The following is a 19,029-nucleotide window of genomic DNA, read 5'->3' on the forward strand; positions in this document are numbered from 1 at the left end:
CCTTGAGCCATCTAGCCTTTATATATATCTATGGTCAGGACACCCTAAATCACCTTTGTTTAGATTTTAACATATATAAATGTGTCACTTGTGAAAGGGACCAATGGTATAAAACAATTTGCTCATAGGCTCGTGGATTCAGAGCTTTCTGCTGTTTCTGCTCTATTTCTGAAAATAAAATATTTGGCGCCACTCATTACATATTTGTCACGACGTTTGATTTCTGCGACGTGACGCAGGCATATCTAATTAATATTCACGTTTGATTTATATAGGTTTGTATCAGGGGGGCGTGTTTTCACTGTTTTTATAACTCCGCCCGACCGCCTCGGTGTTTCCTGGTTTCCTCCTGACCACAACAAACTTCTCTCGCTCTTCAACAAGTTGGACAGTTCTTCACAAGTAGTTTCTTCAAATGTAGTGTTTTATAATATTAGTTATTATTCTAGTGGGATACATTTTTTAATTTGTCGCGACGATGGGACGTTCCTGTGCATTCTTTGAATGTAAGGCTACTTCAGGGCTCCATGCCTTCCCAAAGCACCGTGAGAAAGCCGTACTGTGGTTGAGAGCTATGGGTTGGAATGTCTCAACCAACACCCAGGGAATGTTTGTCTGTAACAAACATTTCTCCGCCGAAAGCTACGAGAACTACGGCATGGTCTAGCCCCTACGGAACCTCTCCCTCCGCTAAGTACTTAGCGGAGGGAGAGGTTCCGTAGGGGCTAGGCATGGTCCAGTTGGGTTATTCTGCAACAAGTCAGCTGCGACTGAAGGCCGATGCTGCACCGAATCCTGCAGCCTTTCTCCTACCATCAAATTCAGTAAATTCAGTAAGTGTATTAGCCTTCATTATTTGAATTGGAGAAGTCAACGTTATCTCTTATGTGTTATCAGTAACGCCAAGACTACAGTTCAATGAGGAGTAAATTTCACATCAAAAGAAATGCTCCACACAGATCATGTTTACTTTTGCATTGTGAATGTATACTTCGTCGTACAACGTGGCCGTGCGCCCAAAATAGCAGATCTACAAGCTCTTGCGTCCGCGACGCGTTGTGAGCTTGTAGATCTGATATTTTCGGTGTGCGACCCTCTGTACCGCTAAGAGTTTAGAGAAGCAAGCTAAACTGTGCAGACTTTTTATTCATTTGGATATTCTTACTCAAGGGTCTTCAACATAATTCAGGCCAAGGACCCCTTAGCTGAGAGAGAGAGAGATGAAGCAGGGACCCCCATTACATATTGTATAGCTGACAGAGAGATGAAGCAGGGACCCCCATTACATATTGTATAGCTGACAGAGAGATGAAGCAGGGACCCCCATTACATATTGGAAAGCTGACAGAGAGATGAAGCAGGGACCCCCATTACATATTGTATAGCTGACAGAGAGATGAAGCAGGGACCCCCATTACATATTGTATAGCTGACAGAGAGATGAAGCAGGGACCCCCATTACATATTGTATAGCTGACAGAGAGATGAAGCAGGGACCCCCCCATTACATATTGTATAGCTGACAGAGAGATGAAGCAGGGACCCCCACTACATATTGTATAGCTGACAGAGAGATGAAGCAGGGACCCCCACTACATATTGTATAGATGAGAGAGAGATGAAGCAGGGACCCCCATTACATATTGTATAGCTGACAGAGAGATGAAGCAGGGACCCCCACTACATATTGTATAGATGAGAGAGAGATGAAGCAGGGACCCCCACTACATATTATATAGATGAGAGAGAGATGAAGCAGGGACCCCCACTACATATTGTATAGCTGAGAGAGATGAAGCAGGGTCCCCCACTACATATTGTATAGCTGAGAGAGAGCTGAAGCAGGGACCCCCACTACATATTATATAGATGAGAGAGAGATGAAGCACGGACCCCCACTACATATTGTATAGCTGAGAGAGATGAAGCAGGGACCCCCACTATATATTGTATAGCTGAGAGAGAGATGAAGCAGGGACCCCCACTACATATTATATAGATGAGAGAGAAATGAAGCAGGGACCCCCACTACATATTGTATAGCTGAGAGAGATGAAGCAGGGACCCCCACTACATATTGTATAGCTGAGAGAGAGATGAAGCAGGGACCCCCACTACATATTATATAGATGAGAGAGAAATGAAGCAGGGACCCCCACTACATATTGTATAGCTGAGAGAGATGAAGCAGGGACCCCCACTACATATTGTATAGCTGAGAGAGATGAAGCAGGGACCCCCACTACATATTGTATAGCTGAGAGATAGATGAAGCAGGGACCCCCACTACATATTATATAGATGAGAGAGAGATGAAGCAGGGACCCCCACTACATATTGTATAGATGAGAGAGAGATGAAGCAGGGACCCCCACTACATATTGTATAGCTGAGAGAGAGATGAAGCAGGGACCCCCACTACATATTATATAGATGAGAGAAAGATGAAGCAGGGACCCCCACTACATATTGTATAGAATTGTGTTGCAGATTAACATTTTCATAGATTTCATAGCTTCATAGAGTTGTTTGACGACACTATCATCAATGCTGTGTAAATTCATGCTTATTCTGTACTTGGTCTGCTACCCCCCTCCCCCCAAACCAAACCTCTTTACAGAAAATAGCCGATCTACAAGCTTGTAGATCAGCAATTTTTGGAAAATGCTCCTACCAGAATAGCTAGGGTTCAAGTGAAAAAAGTTCCAAACACAAAGATTTAGTGGTCCCCCTGTAACTCTGGGGACCCCCGGCCCCTAGGGGTCCGGACCCCCTGTTGAAGACCCCTGTTCTAACTTTTTTTGTCCTGAACTGATGCAAAATATGAGTGATGCAATAATATAACTATGCAAAATATAACTTATTATATATATATATATATATATATATATATATATATATATATATATATATATATATATATATATATTATTTTTAAATTATTGTTATTATAATATATATATATTTATCTTTTAATTATTGTTATTATAATATATATATATATATATATATATATATATATATATATATATATATCTTTTAATTATTGTTATTATAATTGTATTGCTATTATAATATATATTTATATATATATATATATTTCAATTATTGCTATTAAAAAATATATATATATATATATATATATATATATAAATAATAACATATTATATTGTATGTGTGTGTGTGTATATATATATATAAATTATATATATATATATATATATATATATATTATAATAATAATAATAATAAAAAATATATATATTTATTATTTATTTTTAATTATTGTTATTGTAATATATATATATAATTTTTTAATTATTGTTTTTATACTATATATAATTATAATATATACACATACAATATAATGTTATTATAATATTATTATTTATATATATATATATATATATATATATATATATATTTATTTTTAATTATTGCTATTATAATATATATATATATATATATATATATATATAATATATATATTTATATATATTTATTTTTTAATTATTGTTATATATATATATATATATATATATATATATATATATATATATATATATATATATATATATATATATATATATTTAATTATAATATATACACATACAATATAATATGTTATTATAATATTATTATTTATTTATATATATATATATATATATATATATATATATATATATATATATATATATATATATATATATATATATATTATAAATTATTATTATAATTCATTTTTTCCCTTTGCACTATATCTGATGCAAAATATTAGTTTTTGTGAACTGATTTATGTATTATTTACCCATGTCTTCTATCATTGTCATTCACAAATTAATAATTTGGTGTCAACTGATCAGGTGATTTACAATAATTGTATTTACAATTACAACAGCCTAAGGTTTGCCAGGAGATGGGATGCCAGACAGAAACGCCTGCTTCCAGGGACGTTGGCTGTCAAACCTCTCCTGACAGGAGGGATATTGGTGTGCAATACTGCAAGAAGCCTGAAAGAAGAAGCAAGAGTGAGTTTGTCTCTGTTCATATAACCCCCATATTCGTGCTATAACTAATGTCTTGATTTGTGAGTAATCCCTTTTGTAATGTCTGCTGTCATAGGTACTCAAGTCATCCGACGGGTCAAACACAAAGCGTGCAGCACTGATCCTGCAATAACACTTGTGCAAGGTAGGGCTGTGCGATATGGCCAAAATATGTCACAATATCTTTATGACTTTCATCAGTATAACAATATTTGATGGTATAGTGTTCCAATTTAAATTATAATGTGATATTGTATTGTTTTATGTCACCTGAGGACTGCATTTACTAAGTGGACACCTTGTTGTCTCTGACTGCAGAGTTATTAGTGAACACTGCTTTCAAGATGTTGTTATTTTGTGCTTGAAATGGTTTGAACCAGATTCATGTTTGGGGTCACGGAAGGGTCATGCTATACCTGCACAAGAAAGTTTTAGTTTTGTCTTGAGATCAATCAGTAGCGCACATAGTTGTCTGTCAGTCTGTCTGTCTGTCTGTCTGTCTGTCCTTTGTATAGTATGTAACTGACCCTGTGTCTGACTGTGATTTTAACTGCTGGGTTCAAAATGAACTGAAGATAATCTTTGTACCCTGGTGGTGTACAGTTTTCATGTAAATATGAATAAAGGCAACGTTTCACTTTTTCTAATGTTGGACTTTACTCTTATATTAGATCTACAGCAAAGTCCGCTGGCAGCCTCCACTCCAGTTTCCTCTCAAGCCTCCACTTCTGACCTCTACACTCACCTCTCCTGCCAAAAGGCCAAGAACAGAGGTCGACCCTGACTATCGGTTAGAGGAGACGGGTTCCTCAGCCTACAATGACAGGTAGGTCTCAAAGTATTTATCATTTTACTTTTCATGGAGAAATTATGTTTTTATGTTTTTTATTATGTTTTCCTTGACAACCCTGACAACATACATAATTAACAATGTATCTTTAAAACCTGTTTTCTATAGCACAATAATAGAGACACCACCTCAGACAATGAGAAAATTCATTGTCTATGAAGAGAACTTGATGGAGTTGTTCAGGAAATGCCCTGTCTGCTCAAGATCATGTTCCCTGAGAACCAGGACGGTGGGAACATTGCTGCATGTGGACCAAAAGTGTGGTCACTGTGATTATTACTTCCAGTGGGACAGTCAGCCATATATATATATATATATATATATATATATATATATATATATATATACATACATACATACATACATACATGTATATATGTGTGTATATTTGTATTTGTATGTTTTTACTGTAGTTCATGAAGGCATTTCATATCGTGGGGATTTGCCACACGACATACCTCAAGCACCAGAGAAGGTTTCTCTTCCCAGCCATCAACTGGCACTGGACAGAAGAGCAGAGGCACACCATCAGAGAGGCCGTTGCTAGAGGGGATGTTGTTCTTGGAGGGGACATGCGCTGTGACTCTCCCGGTATGTACTGTATACAGTATAGTGACCTTCCTTTGATGGATTTTTTTAATATACTTTTTTAAAGATCAACTGATATCCCCCTCCCTCCCCCAGGATACTGTGCCAAATATGGGACCTACAGTGTGATGGATCTTCGTGCCAACAAGATGATTGATATTCAACTCATTCAGGTACAAGTTTAGTGTCACAGTGTTAAAATGTACATGCATACCATCATCTGTCATTACAGTTATGGAAACTATTCTGATTTGTAATTTCAGAGCAACGAGGTGGGAAATAGCGCGCGGATGGAGAAGGAGGGGCTTATAAAGAGTCTTGACCACCTGAAAGCGAATGGGCTCAGTACTATTAAATCAATAGTTACTGACAGGCATTCAGGGGTGATGAAGTTCCTGAAATCGAAGCCCGAGATTGACCACCGCTTCGATCCATGGCACATGGGAAAAGGTATCCATAATTTGCTTGAATAGTGTGCAATGTGCAGTAAACATATTAGTCTAATTTACCATGCTCAACCTGTGCTTCCACAACAGTGAGTCTTTGTTCCAAAGATTTAGGATGACTCTGTATTTTATGTGTAGGAGTTGGCAAGAAAATTGATGCTCTTGCAAAAACGAGGGATTGCAAAGAACTTGGCCACTGGAAGAAAAGTGTGGTCAACCATTTCTATTGGTGTGGCTTCTCATCGTCATCTGGGAGGGAAATTGTAGCCAAATGGAAGTCGGTGGCAAATCATGTGCAGGACGTTCACTCGCACGATGATGAAGACTTTCCTGAATGCCTCCATTTGCCTCTTGTGGGTGACCAGGCCAGACAGTGGCTCAAACCAAGTATGTACAAAATTCATTGGCAATTTATTTTACTTTATTTGCACAAAATGATGGTAACATAAATTAAAATTTACTTCGTTTTTCTGTGTTACAACTATTACTGAACCAAGTTATCCTTATGTGTGACAGGTACTGCTGCATGTGAAAAGTTGGCTGATATCATCAAGGCGCCCAGGCTGTTGAAGGACATGGAGAAGATGAGCTGTGACTTTCAGACCTCTTCCATAGAGTCCTTTCACAGCATGATCCTGAAGTTTGCCCCAAAAAGTGTTGCTTTTTCCTTCATCGGGATGTTGTATGGTTGTATGGCAGGTATGGTCTATGTATTTGTTTGTTTTTAAATTTGGAATTGTATGCACTACTTTAGTGATGATTTTACAGGTTTTATTAATTCTTGTTTTTTGTGAATAGCCTCCATATGGCCCCTCTCAATAACTTTTAAACCACATGAACCCTAGCGTCCCTATCCCGTTACATTACATAGCATCCCCATTTGTACATATTGTACAACACAAGACAACATTGTTTTCTAATGAGTTATAGATTACAACAGCATTGTAAGCTACTAGCTCACAACACATCGCAACACTTGTTGTGTAGCTCAGCTATTTTCGGCGAAGAGATTTGGTTAATAACATTTTTGATATGCAAGACGGGTGAAAATGTTTCTTACATCGCACATGTGTCTTCACATGTGTACATGTGTCTTGTCCTATTTTAGAACTCAGTTGGCAGCCATTCACTACAACGAGAACGGCAAGCGGCTTCAAGCAACAACCAGTGATGGTGAGCTCAGATGGCACATCCTGTACCCAAAGTACAAGCAGGGGGACTACACAGTACGACCCATGAAGACAAATCCCACATTTAGTAAGTTTTTGTGTTTTCATATTGGCAAAACTAGCAACCCCTCATTATATTAGATATTGCACATTTTCACATTATCTTTCTCCTACTGCAGAATACATTGACAAGCTGCAGGATCTGGTTTTCAATGATCTGCTGGACCAGCCTGAGACCTACCAGGACCTCCTCAGGCAGATACCGGTTCCTGATTACCTTTGTACCCAGTTCTACCAACCAGACAAACAAGAGGCTGTGGCTCGACACTCATCACGCTTCTTTCTTTCAAATGGCTAAGGTGCAAATGATAAATGTTTTAGTTTAAAGCTCTATATTGTGATAGAAATCATTGTTATATATTAGGGGCACGGTGGCACAGTCGGTAGTGCTGTCGCCTCACAGCTAGAAGGTCCTGGGTTCGATTCCCGCAGGGGACGCTGTGGGCGCTGGGGGTGTGTTCTCTCCTCCGCGTCATCAGTGCCCATACCCTAGGTGGGGTTGGCGAAAGGGCCTTTCTGTGTGGAGTTTGCATGTCTCCTAGGGTAGGTACCCTCACAAAAACATGCAGTAAGGTTGGAATAACATGTTCCTTCCACGCGCTACGTCCAACCAGGGAAACTCTCCCCTGTCAGGTGACAAGAAGGTCAGTTGGCTCTCATGCATTGAAGGAGGCATGAGCTCGGCCCTGGCCTCCCTAGGTTGGCAGAGGGAAGGTAGTGCCCAGGATTACATAGACAATTGGCACTGGGTGTAAAAAATAGGGTTACAAAATCGTGGGATAAAAATTTAAGAAAAAAAAAAAGAAATCATTGTTATAGTGTTTGTTCAACAGGTGAGATACAACAGGTGAGATACAAATTTCATCAGGAGAAACCCCATTTATCAGATTCAATTTTGTAGTGTAGTTCTTTCAGATTGGATGAAATAGTTATCCCGACCTGAAAATTAACCTTAGAAAAATTAGACCTAAAACAAATTAGACCTGGAGATAAGGTGATAAGGAGACCCTGCTCTGATTCTGAACACACTATAGCAGTGGTTCTCAAACTTTTTTGCGTCAAGTACCCTCAAATTGACAAATAGCCCACGGACCCCCAGTTGAAAAGATATGCCGGGGACTCAACCATTTTACTTTCAAGGACCCCTTGAAGTTTGATATGCATTAGGCCATGGACCCCCATTTGATACCATTTTGATCTCAGGGACCCCCAATCTACATTGCAGTATCATCATCAGTGTTAATTTAACTCTGAGTGTACAAATGGAACCAAATGGACCCGTTACACTCTCACTTACAGACACATAAGGGTCATTTTGGTTCCTAACTATTAATTTGGCTGGGGACCCCCTGGAACCGGACCTCACTTTGAAAACCACTGCTCTATAGCAATGACTACTCACAATATAGAGCTATTTACTATTTACTTATTTTACTGTCCTGCATTAGGGTCCAGAGCTCTACGGTGTTGCTGGCTCCGCTGTCACGCCACCCATATTGGTGAACTCGCCATCAGTTCCAGGTGCCTGACATAGGGCACGGTCAGCCTCATCTCTCTCTCTGAAGCTGTCTGAGACCCACCAGAGGCCCCCACAGAGGTCTACATGTCTGAGGTCATCATGGAATTGACAGGGACCCTTACTATAGTTTTGTGTTAGTCTGTTACTGCAGGGGTTTTCAATGTTTTTCGACCCCTTAGCTGAGAAAGAGATGAAGCAGGGGACCCCCTACTACATATTGCATACAATTGTGTTACAGATTGAACTTTTCATAGATTCATACTCATTCAGCCTTTTTTGACAGCACTATCATCCGTGCTGTGTAAATTAATGTTTTTCGTCTGTATCTTGGATGTGCATTTGCAGACATTACCTCATTACTGAGTAAACTTGAACTTTGGCTCTGTACTTGGTCTGTTCTTTTTCCTCTCTACACCAAATCTCTTCACCAAAAATAGCTTACATTGCAGCGTGACTTATTGTGAGCTTGTACATCTGATATTTTCTGCTAATGTTCCCTCCAGAATAGGAATGCTAGGGTTCAAGTGGTAATAAAAAAGAAGTTGCTATCAGACAAAGAGGACCCCCTGTTGAAGACTAATGTGTTACTGAATAGAAAGCAGCACATTTCTGCCATTATGTGGTTTTATTTTGAACATAAGGACATCAAAACTTGACTAACTGAAATGTTATATGACCACGATTTATTGAAACACTTACTACATTTCTTATAGTAATATTAAAAAAATGTGGGTTATCACTCTTTCATAGCATGTTTTAAATTACTTATTATTTCACTTTCATACCTTTTAGTAATGTAGCTGTCTCTTGCTCGGAAGTCACTGTAAATGATGGTAACCTCAGTGCGTCTCGAGCATAAAGGTTTTAAATGAAATATGAAATATACTAGCTATGGTTTCTTTACAGACATCACTAGTGTGGGAACGTGTTATACCAATATTTTTTTGGTAATGAATTAACAGTAAACAATGCTGAAGAGTAATTTACCAATCATTTATTGAAATCCAAGAGGGGGCAGAAAACCTCGATACTGTGAATCGGGTGATTTAGGGAATTCTTGTCTGATACGGGTCACCACACAGGAGGGGAGGACAACTCTGACTTTGTCGCCCAGGTAACCCCAACACCAACGGACAAAGTTCCTGTATCCCAGGTGCCTGTAACAGCTGCAGAAAAGCGAGAAAGTGGTTTAGTGGCTATTTGCCTACGATATTACACTGAATATATGTATTGCTCTTTGACAGGCACACAATATGTACTAACTTGTTTAAAACGGGGTCCTCCATCTCTCCATGATGATGCAGGTAGGTGCCATATACAGCCTGCAGCACGAATGGGTTCAGGGTTACAGCCTCAAACCCTGGGTGGACTGTCATACACTGTACCCCCCCAACCTGATCGCATCTGTACATGACCTGTATTTGGAAAGACATGTTTTTGGTCATTGATAATATTCTACATTTCAATTACTTATTATGATACAAAATGAGTTGGCCTATTATACTCCAAACATATATGGATTATGTTGACAGTACAGTATTCAGGTCATGGGGGTATAGCTGGCTGGGCATAATTATGTGATGCTTTAGGGCAGCGGTTCTCAACCTTTTCAGCCTGTGACCCCCCCACCCCCCCATTTTTTTTCCTTTCATATCTGAATATGGCACCCCCCACCCTGACAAGCACTTGGAATTGTAGGGGTTGAGGCATTCGATTTAGATGTCTCAACAGATAATGAAATTAGCAGATCTACAAGCTCACAACACCTCGCAAGGCATTGTGAGCTTGTAGATTAGCTATTTTCAAATGTTTTCCTCTTTCTTATATTTTCATCGCAAAGTCAAACCTCGACCAGTCGCATTTTCGGTGCGGTCAGCTTTTCTGAGGCTCGATTCAGAATATAATGATATGCACGTAGCTCCACTCCGCCCCTCCCACCCAACAACGGAGAATCGGCTTGTTTCAAATGGGGTCCCCAAGGACTCAATTCATAGTGACATTAAATGACAGACAGATACACTACTATGCAGAACATCATATAAACAGTACAAATTGAAAAATAAGAAAAACTAAAGTATGAGTCTTCAACATTTTTCAGGCCAAGGACCCCTTAGCTGAGAGAGAGGTGAAGCAGGGACCCCCACTACATATTGTATCAAATTGTGTTGTAGATTAAACGTTTTCATGGAGTTCAGTTCATAGATAGCTTCATAGACTTGTTTGACAGCACTATCATCAGTGTTGGATTCATGTTAATGTGTATTTTCAGACATTTAACCACTTAAACCGTCAAAACAATAGTAAACCTGACCTTTCACTCTGTCTGCTCTTTTTTCCCTCTTCTACACCAAACCTCTTTTCCAAAAATAGCCGATCTAGCGTTGTGAGCTTGTAGATCTGCTATTTTTGGCTAAATCTCCTCAGAATAGGGATGCTCATGCTAGGGCTCAAATGGTTAATGTAAAAAAGAATGTTCCTATCACACAAAGATTTGGCGGCCCCCCTGTAGTAACTCTGAGGACCCGGGGTCCCGGACTCCCTGTGGAAGACCCCTGGTGTAGGCTACATTCTAATGTTTGTGTTTTTAAAACTATGTGGGAAACCTCTTGATCATATTAGATATTTCGTATACATTTTTATTCTACTCTTTCATATTTATTTTCTTCTTATTCAGAATTGTATTAACACTAAATTATTTCCCAATCTCAAGCAAAATCAACCTCAATCTTTCACACCACACTGAATAATGGCACTCACTCCACTCCACAGGGTTCACGGTTCTTTATTGTTTAACATCTTGAGTACACACCAAGTACATAAAGAGTGCAAATTTGCTTTTGTTTGGCTCATCGGACATTGCAGCGGCATGTAGGCTAACATGATAACAATATTCCTAATGATATTATAGAGGGGGAAAAGAAAAAGCAAACTAGTATGTATATATATATACACACACACACAACTGCAGTCAAATCGAGACAACAAACATACCTAAAACTTTGTTTCAGTGCCCACAGTTCACATGTATATACCTACCTTGAAGCCAGTGAACAAAGTGAAAAGGCTTCCTTGGTCAATGGCCTTGTGCAATTTCAGATATGTCAACCTCAACCCATATTTATTTGTATTTGTATAGTGGGATAGGATTTTCTAGTAAGAGAAGGATGTCAGTTTAGATGTGTATGAGGCTCTTTGCTACCATCTACAGGATAGTGGACAGACTTGAATCAAATATTTTGGAAAAACACTATTTTGTTTCCTATACCTTTTCCCCACCTTATGTTAAATTCTATTCAAGCAACAAGAGTCATAGACTAAATACACGGACATCATGTTTTTAATCATAGCAATGAAAGCAAGGAAAGAACCTTTTTTTTCTGTACCCGGCCGAAACTGCTATATGCCAATTTGACTCTTGATGCTTGTTTTAATGCTTCTCAAGGTTTTTCACTACATAGGATAGTATTTAAATGTACAACATTCTCTGTTCTATTCTCCCCTTTGCTAGGCCTATGCTCTATACTCTTTCATAATCACTCTGCTAATTCAATAAACTAATATGCAATAACGCAGGATCTACAGGAAACAAGCAAATGCTGTTGATCTTGTCTACAAACATCTGACAGAATGTGGTTTCTAAATGACTTTAATGTCCCGTAAAATGTATATTTATTTATTTTGTTTGTCACTTTTCCAAATAGTTCTTAAGAACTTATTTTTTTTTGCATTCTGGTATATTTAACATGTTATGTCAGTTTGATGTCATCAGTATAGGGCACTGTCTTTCAAATCTTATATTCAGTTTGGAGTATTCTAAGGAGAGGCATGTTGCATTTCAGTGCTGCTGTGACTAGGCAAATTTCACCACTGCAGGGTTTAATAACAACATGACAGATTGCTGCCATTCCCCTGGAGTGTGAAAATGACAATTTTATCCAGAAATATCCAATTAAAATCCAATTAAAATGTTGTGAATGCCATGTTTTTTTCTTGGAAAGGGAGAATGAAACAGAGGTATGGCACACTGGTTTTGTAACAAATGCTCTAATCTCTGCAATTAACTGCTCACTTCAACATTGAGAGTGAACGGCAGAGCACACATCTATATTTGGAGTTACCCCAAAGGGAAAATCAAACTTCTGTTTTCCTGGTTTTCAGGCCTGCAAAACCAGATGCAAATTATTACATTTGGATAATCTAAATCTAACAATAACAATTGAGGTTTTGATAACACAATTTATGATCATCTGTATATGGTGGTCCAGTGGTCTGCAAAACAAGTTTCATTTTGTGAAAAACTTTATTAACAAAAACATTGTAATAGACATAATAGACATAGACATAATTCAGATGTCACAGTTACAACATGCTTGTTACCCTATACCCTATGGAGTTATTATTAACTCCATAGGGTGCCTGCCACCAATATACAGCAACACTAAATTTGAAATGTGTAGAAGACAGTCACCTACTTTCAGCATCTGCTGCTCCTAGAATAATCTTCTTACCACTGATATTTATGTTATAATCCCCCTGAGGACATTCCCCCCCCCACCCCACCCACACACACACACACACACACACACACACACACACACACACACACACACACACACACACACACACACACACACACACACACACACACACACACACACGCTTCATTATAGAGATGAAAAAACAACAAATCCCATATTGCTTTGTCATGTAATTGTCAAAATATATGTACAATTTTAGGGGAATAGTATAAGTTAAAAAAAGAACAGCCAATACCAATGCCTTGCATGACCCCACACAGACATGTCAGCCAAAGCTAAAGTTAGACCTATATTTTTTTATTTTTTAGCTGAACTAAACAATAAAAGCCTGGAGATCGAGGCTACGCCATCTTGGAGTGAATAGAAAGACTCCGTTTCTAACACTCAAAACAAAATAATAAAACGTCAGTGCTGTGCAAACTAAATCATGTATTTACTAATGCCAGGTAGCTTATGCTCTGTGTTGAACGACAAAAAAGTAATTAGAAAATGCCAGATGAGACACTCCTCTGGTTCCTCTCGCCATCTTGGAGTGAAACAAACAAACAAACAAACACACACACTTCAGATGGTTTCGCTTTCGCTGAACTCAACACACGTTGAATGTGAGGGAAGAGCTTCATCTAGTGATAGCAGAGGTAGCCTATTACACAGTTTAGACCAGTGCTTGACAAACAAGGGCCCTCAACATTTATGTTTTTATATAAAATCATAATGTATTTATATAAATGCATATGTTTTTATATAACATCATATGTATTTATATAAATTCCTATGTTCTTATATAAAATCATATGTTTATATAAATTCATATGTATTTACATAAGACCCCCATCTGAAAATAATGCTGTCTGTCTGTCTGTCTGTCTGTCTGTCTGTCTGTCTGTCTGTCTGTCTTTTATGTATTCATTTATATTTAACTGTGGTATTTAGGCTGTTGTTACATTTCTGGAACAATGAATGGGCTTCCATAACATTCATCAAATCCCGCATCTCATAGATAAATAAACCAGCATTTAACACGTTTGGATTCTGCTGCGTAGCTAATCACGTGACCTGCCTGCCTGGTGCTCTCTCTCTCTCTCTCTCTCTCTCTCTCTCTCTCTCTCTCTCTCTCTCTCTCTCTCTCTCTCTCTCTCTCTCTCTCGCTATCTCAGTGTTGCCAAGTCTGCTTTACTATAAGCGTAAGCGACTTTGGGCTTATTTATCTGTAAAGTTGCTTGTAAATATTGGTAGTTGCGGTTGCGGGTTGCACTTTTTGGGGCTTCTTCCTAAAACAACCATGTTCATGTGAAGGACCCCCAAATGTATATGTATTTGTCTGTGGACTGAGAATATTTTGTGCCAGGGAGATTCTTTTGAAAATAGCAGATCTACTTGTAGAGCTTGTAGAGCTTGTCGGGCGGCATTGGCTCAGGGGTAGAGTGGCCGGGTAGAGTGAATTGGAAAACGAAAGGTTCCCAGTTCGATCCCGAGCTGGGGTGCTCCCCCAGAGTTAGTGTCGACTGTCGAAGTGTCCTTGAGCAAGACGCTGAACCCCTAATTGCTCCCGATGAGTAGCCTTGCATGGTTTCCTCTGCCTTCGGCCGCCATTCGGTGTATGAATGGGTGAATGGCACAATCAATGTAAAGCGCTTTGGATAAAAGCGCTATATAAATGCACCATTTGTACATTTTAAAGTATGTGGCCAAGTTGCTTCTTCTGGGCTTGTCTTCATAGACCTGGTTGCTTATTTCTCTCACAAAATCTGGCAACACTGTTCTCTGTCAGAGATCTCTCTCTCTCTCTCTCTCTCTCTCTCTCTCTCTCTCTCTCTGCGGCGGCCAATCAGAGGCGCCCAGGAGGAGAGCGATAGAGAGATGCGGTGATGATCAATAACAGGCTAAAGAAACGACATGTATTATAATAATAAATAACCTACAATAGACAGACCAGATGGGAGAGAGAAACCAGCACAACATGAACGATCAACCCATTTAAACACCATTTGATTGTACTTTTTTTTTTTTTTTTTAAGGAAGAGTTACCAGCTAGGATGGTGGTGGGACACATGATGGAGGCCCAGTGCGAGTACCTGATGTACTTCCCGGCGGTGCCCATCCAGGACCTGTCGGACCCGGCCCGCTACCGCAGTCTGCCCCGCCGGAGCCACCTCTACCTGGGCGAGACCGTCCGGTTCCTGCTGGTGCTCCGCTGCAGAGAGCCGCCCGGAGCTGGGGCTGGAGGGGGGTCTGGGGCTGGAGCTGGAGCTGGAGCTGGGGCTGGAGGGGGGGCTGGAGGGGGGGCAAGTACTAGCAGCACCGGTGGGACCCCATCACCGTCGTCCGCTACCGGTACTGACCCGAACCGAGGTATGACAGACCACCCATGGTGGAAAAAGTAATACATTTTATTTTACATATCAGTGATCAATATTGCAACGTAGAAATGCTCTGTTACAAGTTAAAAGTCTGGTAATCAAAATGTACTTGAGTAAAGGTACAAAAGTATTGGTATCAAAATATACTTAAAGTGCAAAAGTAAAAGTACTCATTATGCAGAATGTCCCATTTCACAAGTTTTCAAATGAAAAAAATGTATGAGAATGTTTTGAAAATAGCAGATCTACAAGCTCACAATGTGATGCATTGTAAGCTTATAGATCGGCTATTTTACAAATGGGCAAAATGTAGCCTATACTGCTGAAGTGGGTAATGTATGTTTTGTAATAATAATCAAACTAGAAACTAAAGTTTTAATCTAAAGTTATCGTCAAAATGATGATGATGATAATTATTATTATTATGCTATAGAGGGACTTATGTGAAATTATTATTGCTTATTTTAAGTGGAGAATAAACATGTCTAATAACATTCACACACATCTAGCCTACTGTAGGGTATTTGTAAACACTGTTATGAAATGTATTTGAAATATTATAGTCCCAAATTATATATATACGTATATAGCCTAGCTGTGTGGATGCAAAAATAGCAGATCTACAAGCTAGCAACGCATCGCGTCTGCAGCGCGTTGTGAGCTTGTAGATCTGCTATAGATCTGCTATTTTTGAAATTTGTGAAGGGAAGAAAAGCTCCATACAAGCTATCTGGGACGTACTGGTAAAGATCTATTAGAATCTATATCAAAATAAATCTATGACAGTCTTGATCCAATAAGTTCATAATGCATTATAGCTAGATTATTGTATTGGTAGGCTATTATGGGGATCACGTTAGGACACGAACCGAGGTGAGGCCAGAACCAAACATACTAAGAGAACCACCATGTTCATATGATGCACACATTCAACCTTAGCCTATTAGCCTGTAGATCAAATAAATCATTAAATAATTGCTTATTTTGCTCGGAGAACACGCTTATGAAATGTACGTGAAATAGTATAGGCCCAGCAGGCTATAGGCTACGGTTTCTGTCTTGTGTGCGCTCGCACACACGCACGTATATAACAGAGACAGAAATATGACAGAAACAACGAGAAAACCATAGTTATGATGATGTAGGATTCAGTAACTCTATCAATAGAGGATCCATTTATGACATATAGATGCCATAAATGGATCCTCTATTGATAGAGTTACTGAATATAAGTATCTTGGTATTTGGTTAGATGAAAAATTTACATTTAAATATCACATTAATGATCAAAAAATATGATTGCTATACAGAAACAAAGCCAACTTTCCGATCGAAAAACGATTGTCAAATACGTTTTTATGTCAGTTTTGGACTATGGGGATGCAATATATAGAAGTGCTGCCCCTACTACTCTTTTACCCCTGCACACAGTCTTTCACTCAGAACTTAGATTTATCACTGGAGAAAGCTACAGCACTCACCATTGTATCCTCTACGACAGAGTAGGTTGGTCTTCCCTCTCCGAGAGGAGAACTAGACACTGGTACCAGTTTATTTTTAAGGCTATTGATGGGAAGGTACCACCATATATTACATTGTTATTAGATTGGAAGAAAAAGCACTCACCAGACCCGCTCAAGTGACTGGCTTACACTCGAGGTTCCATCTGTGCAGTCTGAACTTGGGAAAACTGCTTTCTGCTTTGATGCTCCTATTTCATGGAATACCTTACAACTCGAGCTAAAAAATAACACCCCAATTTCCTATGGACAATTTAATAACTTACTTTTAAATCTCCCTACCTCAATATGTAATTGTTTTTAATTTTCTGTTAGGTCTTATCTTGTTGTTTCTGTTTGTTCTGTGTTTTATATTGTTGAATTGTAGAATGTACAGTTGATTTATCTTGTGTGTGTAATCTTGTTCTGTAATCTCGACAGCATTGCAAATGAGGGAGAACCTCAATGCTCTTTTCGAGAATAAATAAAGGTTTCAATCAATCAATCAATCAATCAATCAAATACAATGAAGCACAGGGAAATATTTGATTAGCCTAAATATTGTTGATTATAATGGATCGTATTGTAATTAATGATGTTTTGTGTCATCATCATAGGCTAAAGTGTTGTGTTGTGTTGTGTTGTGTTGTGTTGTGTTGTGTTGTGTTGTGTTGTGTTGTGTTGTGCTGTGCAGTGCTGTGCAGTGCTGTGCTGTGCTGTGCTGTGCTGTGTTGTGTTGTGTTGTGTTGTGTTGTGTTGTGTTGTGTTGTGTTGTGTTGTGTTGTGTTGTGTTGTGTTGTGTTGTGTTGTGTTTGGTGTAGTCCAGACCTCACTCATATCAAAATTGGACAACTGTAACTCCCACCTTACTGGCCAGCATGCTTACTAAAGCCCCTCCATTAGCTCCCAGTTGCTGACCACACACCGAGTACAAAATACTGTTGCTGGCCTACAAAGCAACTAAAGCCATGGCACCCCCATATCTTCAAAGCCTGATCCAACCCTACCATCCCTCCCACTCACTCACTCACTCAGGGAAGTCGTCTGAAACTTCCCTAAAACACCCTGGACAACGCTCCACACGTCCTAGACTCTTTTCCCTTCCCTAAAACACCCTGGACAATGCTCCGCACGTCCTAGACTCTTCTCCCTCCTGGCTCCCAAACTGTGGAACAAACTCCACATTGCAGTCAGTACTGCAGACTCACTCCCATTGTTTCCTTTGTAATGTGAAGACTCACCTTTTCAGACTCCACCTCAATCCCTAGCACTCACCTCTTCAGAATCCACCTCACCCCCCTAGCACTCACCTCTTCAGACTCCACCTCACCCCCTAGCACTACATTCTCCCTGTACTCTTTCCTGCCACCTTCTCTCTCAATTGATTCTAGCGACTGTGCAGACATATCTTGGCCATTCGTTCTCATGTTTTTGTTACTTTGTTTTCCTGACCACAATGTTAAGAATGTAATTTAGCTAGCATGTTGTTCAAGGAGATGCTATAGGCGCATTATAAATGGGGCAGCAGTGGCTCAGGGGTAGAGCAGCCGGTAGAGCGGCCGGATGGCAACTCTGAGGTTCCCAGTTCGATCCCGGGGTCCCTCAGAGTTAATGTTGAAGTGTTCTTGAGCAAGACACTGAACCCCTAATTGCTCCCGATGAGCAGGTTGGTGCCTTGCATATGTTTCCTCCACCATCGGTGTATGAATGTGTGTGTGAATGTAATGCACATCTACGTAAAGCGCTATATAAATGCACCATTTATTTATTAAAGGAGCTCCCGTCTCATTCGTAGCTACCTGGCTGACACACGCTGATATTTTGTCTGGCCTAACACCGTACCGTTCGCTGTGTGTCAATGTTCCAATGATACGATGCAGGCAGTTCTTCATGCAGAAAGATAGGTTTATTTACTTCACCGTGCAAAACAGTATCTTTGGGGTTCTGTAAACAG

At 39.4% G+C, this 19,029-nt stretch overlaps 2 protein-coding genes across 3 annotated transcripts in view; both read left to right on the plus strand.

The window, feature by feature from the left end:
* The first annotated feature begins 713 nt into the window (after nucleotides 1-713).
* On the plus strand, nucleotides 714-9,143 carry LOC308090417 (uncharacterized protein). Of its 2 annotated transcripts, none has more exons than XM_080435588.1 (12): nucleotides 714-833; nucleotides 3,899-4,028; nucleotides 4,123-4,191; nucleotides 4,718-4,872; nucleotides 5,005-5,487; nucleotides 5,581-5,657; nucleotides 5,748-5,934; nucleotides 6,069-6,317; nucleotides 6,447-6,629; nucleotides 7,039-7,187; nucleotides 7,279-7,458; nucleotides 8,608-9,143. In XM_080435588.1, the coding sequence occupies exons 5-10, from the start codon at nucleotides 5,313-5,315 to the stop codon at nucleotides 7,167-7,169; spliced, it is 1,002 nt and encodes a 333-aa protein (XP_080291714.1). In that variant the 5' UTR covers nucleotides 714-833; nucleotides 3,899-4,028; nucleotides 4,123-4,191; nucleotides 4,718-4,872; nucleotides 5,005-5,312; the 3' UTR covers nucleotides 7,170-7,187; nucleotides 7,279-7,458; nucleotides 8,608-9,143. The 2 variants fall into 2 exon arrangements, with proteins under 2 accessions (XP_080291714.1, XP_080291715.1); XM_080435589.1 differs by having other exon boundaries at nucleotides 5,310-5,487.
* Nucleotides 9,144-15,222: 6,079 nt separating this feature from the next.
* The window catches only part of LOC308089961 (trafficking protein particle complex subunit 14-like), a 36,588-nt gene continuing 32,781 nt past the window's right edge, over nucleotides 15,223-19,029 (plus strand). The window contains exon 1 of the mRNA XM_080434953.1: nucleotides 15,223-15,505. Coding sequence (XP_080291079.1) covers nucleotides 15,253-15,505 — 253 coding nt within the window. The 5' untranslated portion in view covers nucleotides 15,223-15,252. The remainder of the gene's footprint in view (nucleotides 15,506-19,029) is intronic.

Source organism: Gymnoscopelus braueri (genome assembly GCF_963280865.1).
Source record: "Gymnoscopelus braueri genome assembly, chromosome: 8".
NCBI lineage: Eukaryota > Metazoa > Chordata > Actinopteri > Myctophiformes > Myctophidae > Gymnoscopelus > Gymnoscopelus braueri.

Bases quoted from the DNA above. Each gene is read 5' to 3' on its own strand.
- LOC308090417 (XM_080435588.1), top strand. From the start codon at position 5,313: ATGAAGGCATTTCATATCGTGGGGATTTGCCACACGACATACCTCAAG. The intron at 5,488-5,580 runs GTATGTACTGTA...TCCCTCCCCCAG, and splicing joins CATGCGCTGTGACTCTCCCG to GATACTGTGCCAAATATGGG. The intron at 6,318-6,446 runs GTATGTACAAAA...TATGTGTGACAG, and splicing joins CAGACAGTGGCTCAAACCAA to GTACTGCTGCATGTGAAAAG.